General features: G+C 41.8%; 1 protein-coding gene across 1 annotated transcript in view; it reads left to right on the forward strand.

The window, feature by feature from the left end:
- The first annotated feature begins 7,675 nt into the window (after positions 1 to 7,675).
- Positions 7,676 to 12,880, forward strand: part of LOC139744349 (uncharacterized) — a 90,878-nt gene continuing 85,673 nt past the window's right edge. The window contains exon 1 of the mRNA XM_071654824.1: positions 7,676 to 7,848. Within this exon, the coding sequence (XP_071510925.1) occupies positions 7,704 to 7,848 (145 nt within the window). The 5' untranslated portion in view covers positions 7,676 to 7,703. The remainder of the gene's footprint in view (positions 7,849 to 12,880) is intronic.

Genomic DNA, 12,880 nt, shown 5'->3' on the forward strand with positions numbered 1-12,880 from the left:
ATGGTAACGGCATATTAATGGTGGAAGATCAAGGAAAAATCTTGTGGATTGAACTACTTCCTCAGTTTTTGACAAAAGCTTATGAAATGTGGCACACACAATAGTCTTGGTGGGAAGATGTGCAAGACATATTTTTCAGACGTGTCGGAAGCTGCGTTGCCATGGTAACGGCATTTAAATGGCAGAAGATCAAGGAAAGATCATTCCTTGGGTAAGACTGTCGTCACGGGGCGGGGGTATTAATCACCTTAAGTGATATTTCTAGTTTTTTTTTTTGGGGGGGGGGTGGGAAATGGGGTTGGAGACTTCAAACTTCAGTACCTCTTCATGTTCTAATGTAACAAACTGCAGCAAACAATATTATAATAGATTATGACTGTCAAATCCTGCCTTATGTTTAAAATACACATGTAGTACATTTAAAGGTGCATGAAAACACAAGTACATCTTCTTTAAATTGCTTTTCAAAAGCTCTTGGAGTTTAGATATCAATTTTCATTAAATAAGCATTTAATGCCTCTTGGAATTACACAATCTTTCGTATTTCATTGGAGGTTTCTCATTATCTCACCCAGAACTGTTAGAAACCTGAAGTTAGGTCTCATCCAAAACTATACGATCCCTTTAAATATGTGAATGTTTTCAGCTGTGTGTGTGAGTGTATACCAACATGACTATTGTGAAAAATACAACAGGAGTGGACAAAAAAACTGGATCATCCCTTCCTGCTGTTCCATCCAGCTTGTGTTGCGGAGAGTGTTCAGAAGGAGTAAAGTTGGAGGCGTTTTTTTGGATCGAAAGATATGCACGAGAGAAGAGATTTTTGTTAAATCGGAGCCAGAGTGCTCAAAAAAGAGACAAAATAATCAACAGATGGCAGCGTTACACGCTACGTATGCACACCACACAGAACCGAGTGTGGTAGGAATATCTAAGTACGTTTGTATTTAGCCATATTTGGTTGTTCTAGTTGGCATTTCAGATCTTCTACGTCTGGGTCGAAGAGCTGAAGTACGAGTGGGAGGAATTGATTTTTCTGTGGTAGCCCCAATTTGAACTCAGTGGGCAAACAATTCTTTTTCATAGAATACTGTAGGCCTACATCATAAAATGCACACGGGCTTACACATATGGCATTTTATACACTGCAAAGTACATGCTGTGATTGCTGTATTATTTGTCACATTTGTGACAATGTGGACCTGAGTGTTGTATATTTCACCACGAAATAACAACTGTGTACTGTTACAGGGCATATATGTTACATGCTTTTGACTTAGGTGTAAGATATTCATTGAAGCAAACAGTACTGAAATACTAAAGAATCTTTTTTCTAGGTTTGTTTTTATGTCATGAACTTGTTTGCCATGGGCAAGTGGACTTAGAAATAAGTAATATTGGAATTTAGCTGGTGAAATTCAGTGAACTCAGTGTTGGGAAAGCCACCAAACCAAGCACATTTGCGCCATATGATCCTACCCCCTCCCCCCATGACGAAATCACAGTGAAAATGCTTCATTATTTAGGTCCAGTCCTCACACTATATTCCTCAAATTCCTTTCCTTGTATCCCTGAGAGTTTTCTCTACAGAATCTCAGGTAAGGCATCCCCTGCATCACTTCTCCATCCTCAGTATCTCATTGCCGTGGTGGTGTTGGTCTGATCGGCAGGCAGTCCGGTAAAGTGCTTCCCCCGGAATCGCGAGGTACCGAGCGAGACCCTGCGCCGAGGAGAGGCTCGTGCTGCCCCCGATCGCTATCGGGGTCGGCCCTGTTTTTGTTCTTAATTATGCTGCCTTTGTTTCAGCGGCCGTTATCTGCTGCCATCTATGTCTGCAGGGAGATAGTCGCATCCCCTTCCCTTTCCAGTGAGTGTATGTGTGTGTATGTGTGTGTGTTTCATTTTGACCCTCGTGCGTTGGCCATTCCCATGGGCTTGGTTTTAATTTGTTTGTCTTTTTTTTTTTTTTTTTTTTTTTGCTGCTGCTTTTAGAGGAAAGTAGGCAGATGTTCAAAGCGTCCTCCCTCTAAGGCCACGAACAGCTGTGTCCAGAAATGACAACGACAGCAATGCATTCTAGGATAGCTAGTCCAGAAATGGGAAGATGATGGTAATAGGCAGAAGTTACTCTGCTTTGTTTTGAGCCCCACCCCCTCCACATTCTTTAGCAGTTTCATTGATCATGGCCTTGATAGCCCCACTCCAACATCAGTACATTGGAAATCTGATTTTTCCTCTGGTGCTCAGGTTTTATGTCATTCGAACAGCATGCTTTAGGCCTACATTGATACTGAATCGGGAGACAGCATACTGTAAAACGAATGCTAATTTCCCGAATTTCTTGAATTTTGCGAGAGCTAAGATTCGCAAAATTAAAATGCACGCAAAAGTTCTTCTTGAGATAGGGTTACAGCAGACCAAGTAGCATACAGCAGTGGATATGTAAAAAAAATTGCAGTTTGTTTCTTGAACTCTTCATGACCTCCATGACCTTTATGGAAATGAGATCATCCTGTTCATATAGGCCTACTAGGTGTTACAAAGTATACATCAAATTCATGCCATTGATTGGCAAAAGAAAGATTAACTGTAGGAGTGCTACAATGTATTTCAATAGAATGCGATTTAAGACTGTGGAGAACAGGACCTTGATTCTACCCCTGACATGGTCATGAAAATATATCTGCATACCCCCATTCAATTTCAGATTGGTGATTTAATTTTGATATTGCCTATGTTGTTTGATTATTTTTGTTATGGATGCGGTAAATGATTGAAAGAAATTATCTACATAAAATAAGTTGAATTGTGCTACTAAAATTAGTGAGAAAATGATCAGAAAAATAAATCAAAACACCACCACCAACAATGCAACAAAAGGGAAAACCCTTTTTTGGGGGAAAACCCCCCAAAAGTTGCCTCTGTGATCCCTCAGAATGGGATGATGTTTTGGCCCCCCTGTCTAGCACAATGGGAAAGCCTGAATAACTCAGGAGGATTCCTTGCACACAGTAGACCCTGTACACACACTCCCCTGCTTGGGGGGGGGGGGGGAAGAGCTTGAATTTCAAGTGCAACGAACTGTCTGGAAGCCCAAAAGCCGTGGAATGTGAGGGGCTCCCAAAATTAGCCAGGCTCTTTAGGCTGAGGTTAGGCACACATATCCCCATTGCTCACACACCCTTGACCTATGGAGGGGGGGGGGGGGGGTGCTCATTTGCTCTACTGCTCTGACTGCGTTCTGTGAAATGCGTGGTAAGGCTTGCCCAGGGGGAGGATGTTCAAGTGGTGTAATCACTTGTGTAGACTTTGTGTGTGTACCTGTGTGTGTTCCCTTCAACTGTACAATGTATGTCTTGAGAGAGTGTTCCGGCTTTTGCTTTAGCTTTTAGATCCAAGCAATGAGGCCCCCAATGTTCGCAATGCAAGGAAGATCATGTTGAGAGAAGGATGCCAACATTTTCCCTGTATTGTGTATACATTGTCATGATCTCTGTGTGTTGTGTGTGTGTGTGTGTGTGTGCATTATGCAGATTAGATACCATGCAATAGCTGCAAACAAAATGATACCAAATTAGTGTTTGTCCAGTCAAATTATCAGATCAACAAAAATTATCTTGACTAGTCACGGGTTTGAAGAAGTAGGTCGTGTGTTCACTCGTGTCTGCTAAATCGTATCTGATCCCCTAGGAAAAAAAAAAAAAAAGCAAGGCAAAATTGTCAGGAATACATGGGCCAAAATTGATGAAGACAATCCCATTCTTGACAGCCATGAACTTTGATTTACCGGCGCTATCAATTTTCTGGAGAGATTTTAATAGAGTGTAATGTGTAGTGACTTCTTTAGTTATTTTCATGACTTTTTTCCCCCCAACCTAATCATGTAGACCAGGGGAAATGAGTTTTCTTTTCCTTTTAATGGACTGAAAGATTCAGTGAGAAAAAAAAAAATAACACAAGAACAGAAAACTGACCATAGATCTATGCAAAAAAAAACCAACAACAACAACACAAAAACAAGACAAAACGGAAGTGACACAAAAGTGCTATCATAAGCCCACAGGGGGACATATGGGCATTTGGGCAAGATGGGCAGTGGCTACATATTGACGGGCAACTGTCCACCCATATAACTTGCCCCGCAGTGAGTTTTAATTGCTCCAGAGCAAGCAGTAAAGTGGCGGAGGGTGTTGTAGCACCCTTTGAACATGCAGGCACAACGTTTTGATGTTTGAATTACATTTTACATTTTACATTCTGCCATTTGTATCAATGGGCCTTTTCCATAGGATACAGAACACTTTTATACATAGTAGGGCCTATAGATAACAATATATCAGACATGATAATAAACTTACAATCCCACAAACAGACTAAAATAACCATGTGAAATATTTCATAACATTACTGAAAGAAACAGGATTTTGAAATGCTTCTTGAACAATAAATTTGATGATTGACAGTGTAATTTGCTAATGAGGGGGTAAAGAATTCTGAAGTTTGGGACAGTGTACGAGAAAGAAATGATCTCAAGCCCTCTTGCGGGTCTTTGGAATGACTAGGGAAATTTGTCATGGTGATGGCTATCATTTTGATAACCATTTTGAGGATTATTTTCGTGAACTTTAATCATCACCCCTTTAACAAGCAGGGAGATATCGTTATAAAATTAGAAACTTGTGCAATGAACATTTCCTTGAAAATTAAAACAAGAACAATAGCTCCATGTACAACCTGTAGGCCCCTATGTGTTTATAGCTGTCATGTGTACCATGTTATATTTTCAACTCTTGACTTTTAATGGCTTCATGTGACCAAAAGCCCGTGACTAGTGGATCCAGAGCTGCTGAGATACGGACAGCAACGACAAAGTCTGTTAACTATTAATTCATACGGCGCGTGGAAGATTGTTTTGCTTCATCGTCTTGTTGGGTGTGGAGATAAGGATGCTATTAATAGTACCACGGCATCAACGATCATAGCTGCCATGTTGGTGGATTCTCACACCACTTTTAGGCATGGCTCCGTGGTGTGTTTTTATTTTGCGTGGTGGAATAGATAAGAAGTTGTGGCAGTCTTTCCCCGTTTTGGTGGCAAGTTTTTGGCCGCACCATCCACCAGCAGCAGGCCGCTTCAGACCCAGCATACTGCACGAAGCCTCCCTCAGCAGTTGTGTAGAAGTTATTATTAGCCCGAGAGAGGAGACTGATTTCTGACTGTGTGAACAACTGGCTGTGAGAGCATTGTGCTCGCAGGAAACCAGTGACAGTTAGGTTGGAAGTGTGTACCTAGAGATTTCTGTTCCTACTTCCTATCCCCTCCCTCCCCCCCCCCCATCTTATCCCCACCCCCACAACCAGCTGCTCCGCGCACTGTGTTGACATGACTCCACGCTATTACACTTTCATTTCCTCAGAGATGACATTCCTGGCAGACTGCGCTGCTGCCTGCGACAGCCCCACCGAACTGACTGCTGCCGCTTCCCTTCGCATTGTTGGGCGCATTTTGCCCGCCCAAGCCGACTGTCGTGGGGATTAACTAATCTGGTTTATAGTGCTGGGATAGAGTTGTTTAAACCCTGCAGCAGGGAGCAAGATAGGATTAGGTGCCGTTTACCTGTCACCTCGCAGCCAGATCTTGACTGGATTTGCCCCGTCTCGGAAAACGTCCCCCGTGCCCCTGTCTAGTGGGGAAGCTTTGAACAATAACAAGCTGCCGCTTTGTGAATGTGCTCTGTGTGTGTGTCTGAGTGTGTGTATTTCTCAACGTGTGCGTGAGTGAACTCACACAGAACACACACAAGCACACAGAGGCAGGCAGACCGGCGGACCATGGTGTGTGTATCGTCTGGCTGTGTTTTTTTGTGTCTATTGAGTGGGGCTGAAGCGTTAGCAGCGACAGCCTCAGAGCTAATCCAATTTGTTGCGAAGCGCAACGTGACCTTCGAGCAGCCAAGCCGGTAAAGGGCACTTATCTACTCGCTGGTTGTATACAGAGCTCACCCCCCAAAAAAGAAAGAAAGGGAAAAAAAAAAACAGAACCCGTTGCTCTCGTGTATGGAAAGGTGCACCGGTGTACTGTGTGGCCCAGCCAGCGAGCTCGACGCAGAGTGAAATACTGAGTAGCCGGGTTGGATGTGTACACCACTGTGTCACGACAGCGGTCAGCTCAACTCAGCTGCTGGTTCACTGACGTCTCCGTGCAATCATATCTGCTGGCCATTTAGTGCCGGTTGTTGTCCACAGACGACCCAACGGATACACATCCCGCAAACAGCTTCTGTCTTCCCTCCCCCCCACCCCCACGTCTTTTGGCTGTACTCTTCCCGTAGGAGGGGCTGTGGTGACCGCACACGATAGAGAGAGAGAGTGCAAGCGAGCTGCAGCGTGGATGAAATCCAAGACTCGTCAATCAAAACAGATGGCGGGTTGGTGAACCGGCGCTCACACCGCCGACCAACTGACCGACTGTCGGGGGCCTGAAACGTCACAGGCCGAGAGAGATTGCTGTGTGGACATTTACAGTGCTGACCCATTTTCTCTTCAAACCTCTGGCCGGCCCTCTCCTCACAGAGTGATTGTCCAAAACGCTGCCTGCCGCCTGGAATTTGGAGAAGACAAACCCTTCATCCACCGAGAGCTACAGTACAGTGTTCTTGGATTTATAAATGGGATATTCATTGAGTGAAGGAGACGCTACGGGTATTGTAATTGTCATCTGTGCGTAATGGATTTGTAGACACAGCTTGTCCGAAGCTGATTGTTTGGATTTGAAGTGAGCATATGTTTTCCAAGAATGTGAATATTCATCTTTGGTGACAGACAGTTTTATTTTCTCCTGTCACAGTATCTGCTTGCATATGTTCATTTTGAGACAAGATCTACGCCTCTTGCATGTGACGTGTCTGTGGGATTTAGGCTGACCTAGAGCATTTATAGGTCTACGGACAGGAAAGCGAGTTTCAAAACAAGAGTGGCACAGGCTGTGATAAAAAAGGATAGAGATTTTGCAGTACATGAGAGTGTGGGATTTTAGTGTTCATTACCTGGTATGTTGGTTGCATCCCAATAGTGTATGCAGTGACAACGAGCTTGCTACTGTCGGGTTGTTTGCCAGGTGTAATTACCAATCCACTTTTAACCTTACGTAACCTCCAGCCATCAAAACCTTGCCCCTACCCAAAACCTCACCGCACATTCATGCGGTTCCCCGTGTATTCGTACCCGCGTTGTATGTCTCGTAGCGTGTACAGCTAGCTGCCCATTGTTGCGAACGACGCCGGCGGTGCGGCCATGGCGTAGTGGGATGCATACAACCCCGTGCCTGATTTGGATCGGAAGTAATTCCATTAGTGCGCTACCCCCAACATATGAATCACTGTGCCACAATGGGAGTTTGAGCTAGCTTTATGAACGAACATCCACAATGGTGTCCCAGCTGTTTGCCTTCGCTTTGCACACTGCCTCCACGCCAAACATGGATTCTAGTCATTCACGGCAAGCGATGGTGGATTGATCCGCTGCGATTTTGTGGCCGTTACCTACAACGGAACATACTGTTTCATTTTGCTGGAAAGAATACACAGGACAATATTCTGCCCTATAAACTTGTTTGCTGACCCTAGTACATTCTGTCTCCTTTTTTTTTTTTTTTTTTGGTCGCGGATTTATCTGTTTTCGCCTCGCTAGTCGCAAGCGTGAGCTATGCTCGCTGGCGGCTACTGTTGGCTTATCTTGCAACCGTCGGAAAGTGAAATCATGGTGCAGTGCGGGGAGGCCTCGGTCCAGCTCTCCAGCCCCACGCCAAAGAAGGCCAACAACAACAACAACATTGACAAGTCGCCCGGGGGTATGTACGACCTGTCCACTTTCGCTCCGTGTCCTGCTCCACACACATTTATCATATTGCACATCAGAGAGAATACCTTTGACGTTCAGAAACAGAATGTTGTGTACGATAACAAAAAATTGATTTTAGACTCCCATTTGATGGAAAAATGTTAGTATTTCATGATTTGTAGTGGTTTTAAGAATCTCCACATAGATATGAATTTCCAACTACCAGTGCATTACAACCAATCTGTGGGGTTGGTGCTGTATTTATAAACTTACGGAACACTTTTTATGTGATAAAGTGTGCAACATGAAAAATACCTCCTTTATCATTGACCCATCTGTATAATCTATGTCAGACAAATCATGTACCATTCAAGTCCTGAATGGTACTCTCCATATCAAACCATTTACTTGTGTAATTCAAAATTTATGGATGCCCTGATATGTAATGCTTTTGACAGTCAGTAAGATTGCTTTGTGGTTTGCCCAAAATAGCAACAATTTTGAATGCTTGGCCTATGAACGTCTGACCTAGTCTCGAGCACTGAAATAAATATTTACAAAGAATTAGGACCCTACAATAATAGCTAGCTTTGAAGCAGGTCCCCAAAGACAATACAGAAACAAATAGACAACAGCAACTATGAATACAAATACATTCAGTAAACCAGTCTATTGCCTGCATAGGGTTGTCCAACTGTTGTAATCGTCAAGGTGGCGTTCAGTGATGCTGTGAAATAAGCTGGTACGTTCTTAAACTCCCAGCTGTGTTTATACTTTATGAGGGTACGTCACAGCAGATAAGCACCACGGTCAACATTGCTGCGAACCGTGCCCATGTTTGAGTTGTCTACAGACTAGACTTGAGCTATCTTTCAGTTATATTTCCTACCCCACCCTCACCCCTCAGTGTTGTGCTGATTTGCATATTGGCTAGACATAACAATTCATTTGTTGACGCTTGAGCTCCAGCAGTCACAACATTAATCATTCTTTCCTTTTCAAGCCGTCTGACAACCCTACATTACCCACAAACATCTGTTGGTTGTTACCTCCCACTCAACACCAGCACTGCCTGCTAGTCAGTAGACAGCCTCTAGTACTTACAACTGTACCATCTGGTGTTCTAGCTAGTACTGCCTGCCTGGACATGCGATCAGCAGGTCGAAGGTTCAAGCCCCTCTAACTGTAACCTGTAAAGTGGTGTACTTGTGGCACCACCAGCCCTGTGGCACCACCAGCCCTGTGGAAGTGAAGTAAAGCTCTCATTTCTTCAGGTGTAACAGAGAAATTATTCCTGGCTTGTCACATTGTCCAGGCATATCTACACTTATACTTACACTTACACTTCGAATGTAGACAGTATTACTGATACAAAACTGTATACGCTGAATATTTCGCAAGGTTTTTATTTCCCGCGAATTTCGCGAGTCAGGTGCAATTCGCGAAATTAAAGACACACGAAAATATTGACTCTTATCCCAATGTGGATTTGATGTAATTTGTACAAGTGTACATTTCTCCGTTCCGTTACAAGACTCCACGATCGCAAATTTAACCACTCGCGAAATCGTCGGGAATTCCCTATTCGCCAAAATTTAGATTTGCAAAATATATGGCGTATACAGTAGTTCCGTGGAGAAACAGAATTGGTTAAATTGAGTTAAACATAATTTGCACTGCCCCAGGTGCTCAAAAAGTACTTTGAACCTATTAAAGTTCTTTTACTTATTTGAAAATCAAATTAAATTTATACAATGTTATGTAACATATGTTGGAACACGGAACTCAGACAAGTACAATACTCCATGCTTTTAGCTGTCATGCTCTTGATCAGTAGAGAGTTTGTTACAAAGTAGTCCTGTTTTTATTTGCTAGTCCCACATACTTATATCTGTGTCAGTGGTGAATAGGTACATCGTTTGCAGTAAGGTTTTGTCATTCTGATAGATTAAGATTTGCTTGATGATGGGATGGTGATTGCACTTTAATAAGCAGCAAATCAAACAAGATGAGATAGGGCAATTCCATGGGAATGTGGACATGGCACTAAAATTTCAACTTTATCATATTGCAAAAGAATTACTCATTATGTATTACCCATATATTGAAGTTAAAGAAACTCAAAGAATTATATCAATCGGTCAAATATTTCCCGAGAAACAGCTACATATGTTGAAGACAATTTTTCAGTCATCCAAATTGCTAAAATGCATGCTTAACTTGATATAATTTTTTTTAATAGAAAAATTCTGCTAGCACTTCAATTAATTTATTTTAAAGAAGCAAATTGGTTCTACTTCAGTCTCCCATGAGGAAATTTTTATGCCACCTTCAAAAAATTCTAATCACCACACGAAAGTTCAGCCCTTGAGCCATGTAACGCGAGTTACCGAAACAAGAAATATTTTTCATTCTGAAGGAAGCAGTGGAGGTAATTTGTTGGGAATCATAATTTTCTAAATTCATCACACCCTGATACTGTACACAGGATGTTGACTTGAATAAACACTGTTATCACATTAAAAAATGTCAATGAAAAGTGTAACGCGAGTTACCATGTAACGCGAGTTACCGGCATGTAACGCGAGTTACCAACTATAAACACAAGTTTCCCCCAACATAAGCAAATTTTAGCACTTAATTGAGCTAGATTGTGGTGAAAACAATCAAATGCAGTGCTATACACACTATGCTGGACTGAAACAAAGGAGGGCAGCCTAATAAACTGTGATTAGCATCAAGGCCACTGATCACATGCCACTTTGAAGAGTCTAGCCTGGCTTTCACTGCATACTGTACATGTATCCAGCAGTGAATGAGACCATTAGATTTATCTTTTGAATTTCCTGCGTCAGTATTACAGAATTTTTATTACAGAATGCTATAAAGCACAGCAAGTGTTGGTTCTAATCCTTGTTTGGTGGCCTACTGAAGATGACACCTGTCCGGAGATCAGGAGGTTGTGCGTTCGAATCCTGCTCAAGTATGTATGCCCATGATTTTTTATCATGGCTACTAATAAAACACTGATCAATTCAGTGAGCTTATTAACGTTGATGTAGGGCAATTTGTCAATCAGTTGCAATGAAAACATCTCAACGGAAGAATTTCATGAATTTGAATAATTACGCAGTACCAACTGCATGTTATAAGGATTAGAGCCAGCACTTGCTTCCGGGCGAAAGCACGGTGGTCTAGTGGAGATGACACCTGTGCGGTGATCAGGAGGTCGTAAGTTTGAATACTGCTTGAGTATGTACGCCCATGACTTTTTTATCATGGCTACTACTAAAACACTGATCAATTCAGTGCTTATTTACGTCGATGTAGGGTAATAAGCCAGTTCGTATGCACTGTAGCTCATGTACACATTGGTACAAATGACCTTTCTTTTTTCTCAGTTGGTTCGGCACTTCACTTGTTTTCAAAGCAGCATAATGCATAAAGCTTGCATGACATAACAATTTATGGAACTTCTGTTCAAAAAAAGAATGAACTTGCATTTAGATCAGGGGATCAGAATACTCCCATCAGTTTATAATTTAGCAGGCATCCATTTCATTGTTTTGTATTGAATGCAGTAACAGCTTATTTCCGTTTATATTGCAAAATACCATTCTTGCTGTCAGGTGGATGTGCTGGCAAGCATCACTTAGATAAGGATCGCATGAATAATCATCGCATCACAGATGCTTTATGTCAGTGAATTTACAAACGAAAATGCCTGTTCGTACAAATGATCTTTTTTTGTTCATGCACAAAGTGGAATTACGAACTGGTCTTTTTGTCAATCAGTTGCAAAGAAATGTACTAGTTTTCACTCCTCACAAAGATAGGATTTGAATTTTTGAAAGATTGTAAGCTGTTTCGTAAACTTGTATATATAGGGTTTGATACTTTTATGTTTTGTTTTAAAAAGACTTTCAACATTTTTCATCTTTACACTCTGAAACTTACAATGTAATGATACACCTATATCATCTAGTATATATTCAAACATATTCAAGGTCTCTATGAGGAGTGAAGCTCTTATTAGTCTTAAACACACTCTTCTATTGGGTTTATTAGTAAAATATTTGTTTAACATTTATTCGTTTTACTATCTACACAAATAAGCATCTCTCAGATTATTCAACACAAGATTCAGTGCCATCAGAACAATTGTATGTCATCAATTTGTGTCACCCTGTATTAGTGGACATAGTGTAACGCGAGTTACCGTAACGCGAGTTACCGACATAAAGGCTCCCTACATTTTTCCAGGTCATTGTTACTCAACTTTGATATTGTTAATTTATGAGTCCTAACCCACTATCAATTCAAGGTAGGAAAACTTTTATCAAGATTATCTAGTATGAGGAGACTTTCCAAAAAGAGGTCTTCATAGAATTGACCATGTCCTTTTTGTGTAACGCGAGTTACCGAAATTAAATGATTCAAGAATCCCAACATGTTTGTCCTTTATTTTTCTTTTTGGATTCATTTAGTTGGTGTATGTCTACTTAACCCATGATGAAAAAAGTAACTTGTAGATCCTACCAATTACAAAGATATTGGCACATTATCCCAAAAATGTACCCGTTATTTGTAACGCGAGTTACCGTGGAATTGCCCGATAGCTTTTCAGCTTTATGTACAAATAGGCCTACAGGCTTCTGATAGGCTGAGTTCAAGTACACAAAAGCTGTTTATGACTGATATCAATATAGATATATGTGCATTTTAGTATGAGGAAGCATCATCATTTTATACACTGCATCTGGTAGACTTTTGAACAGTGCATCAGGTTTGTTCTCAAACATACCCCTTACACATGACCTGCAAGTTTTGAATGAATCTGGCACACAAAACCCAGGGGTTCTCATCATCAGCATGTGTAACCCCCCCCCCCCCTCCCAACTCTGTGACCAGATATTTTGGTGTTAGTTTCAGGTCATGTAGGAATGTTATTGTGCTCTGCACCCCTGGGGAGATGATAAGGTTTGTGCAGGAATGTGTCTGTACCCCTGGGGGTTCTCTTACTATTCTACTTCTCTCCCCAC

This window comes from Diadema antillarum, unplaced genomic scaffold, assembly GCF_040938485.1.
Source record: "Diadema antillarum isolate AM-2024a unplaced genomic scaffold, OU_Dant_1.0 scf00000004, whole genome shotgun sequence".
Taxonomy (NCBI): domain Eukaryota; kingdom Metazoa; phylum Echinodermata; class Echinoidea; order Diadematoida; family Diadematidae; genus Diadema; species Diadema antillarum.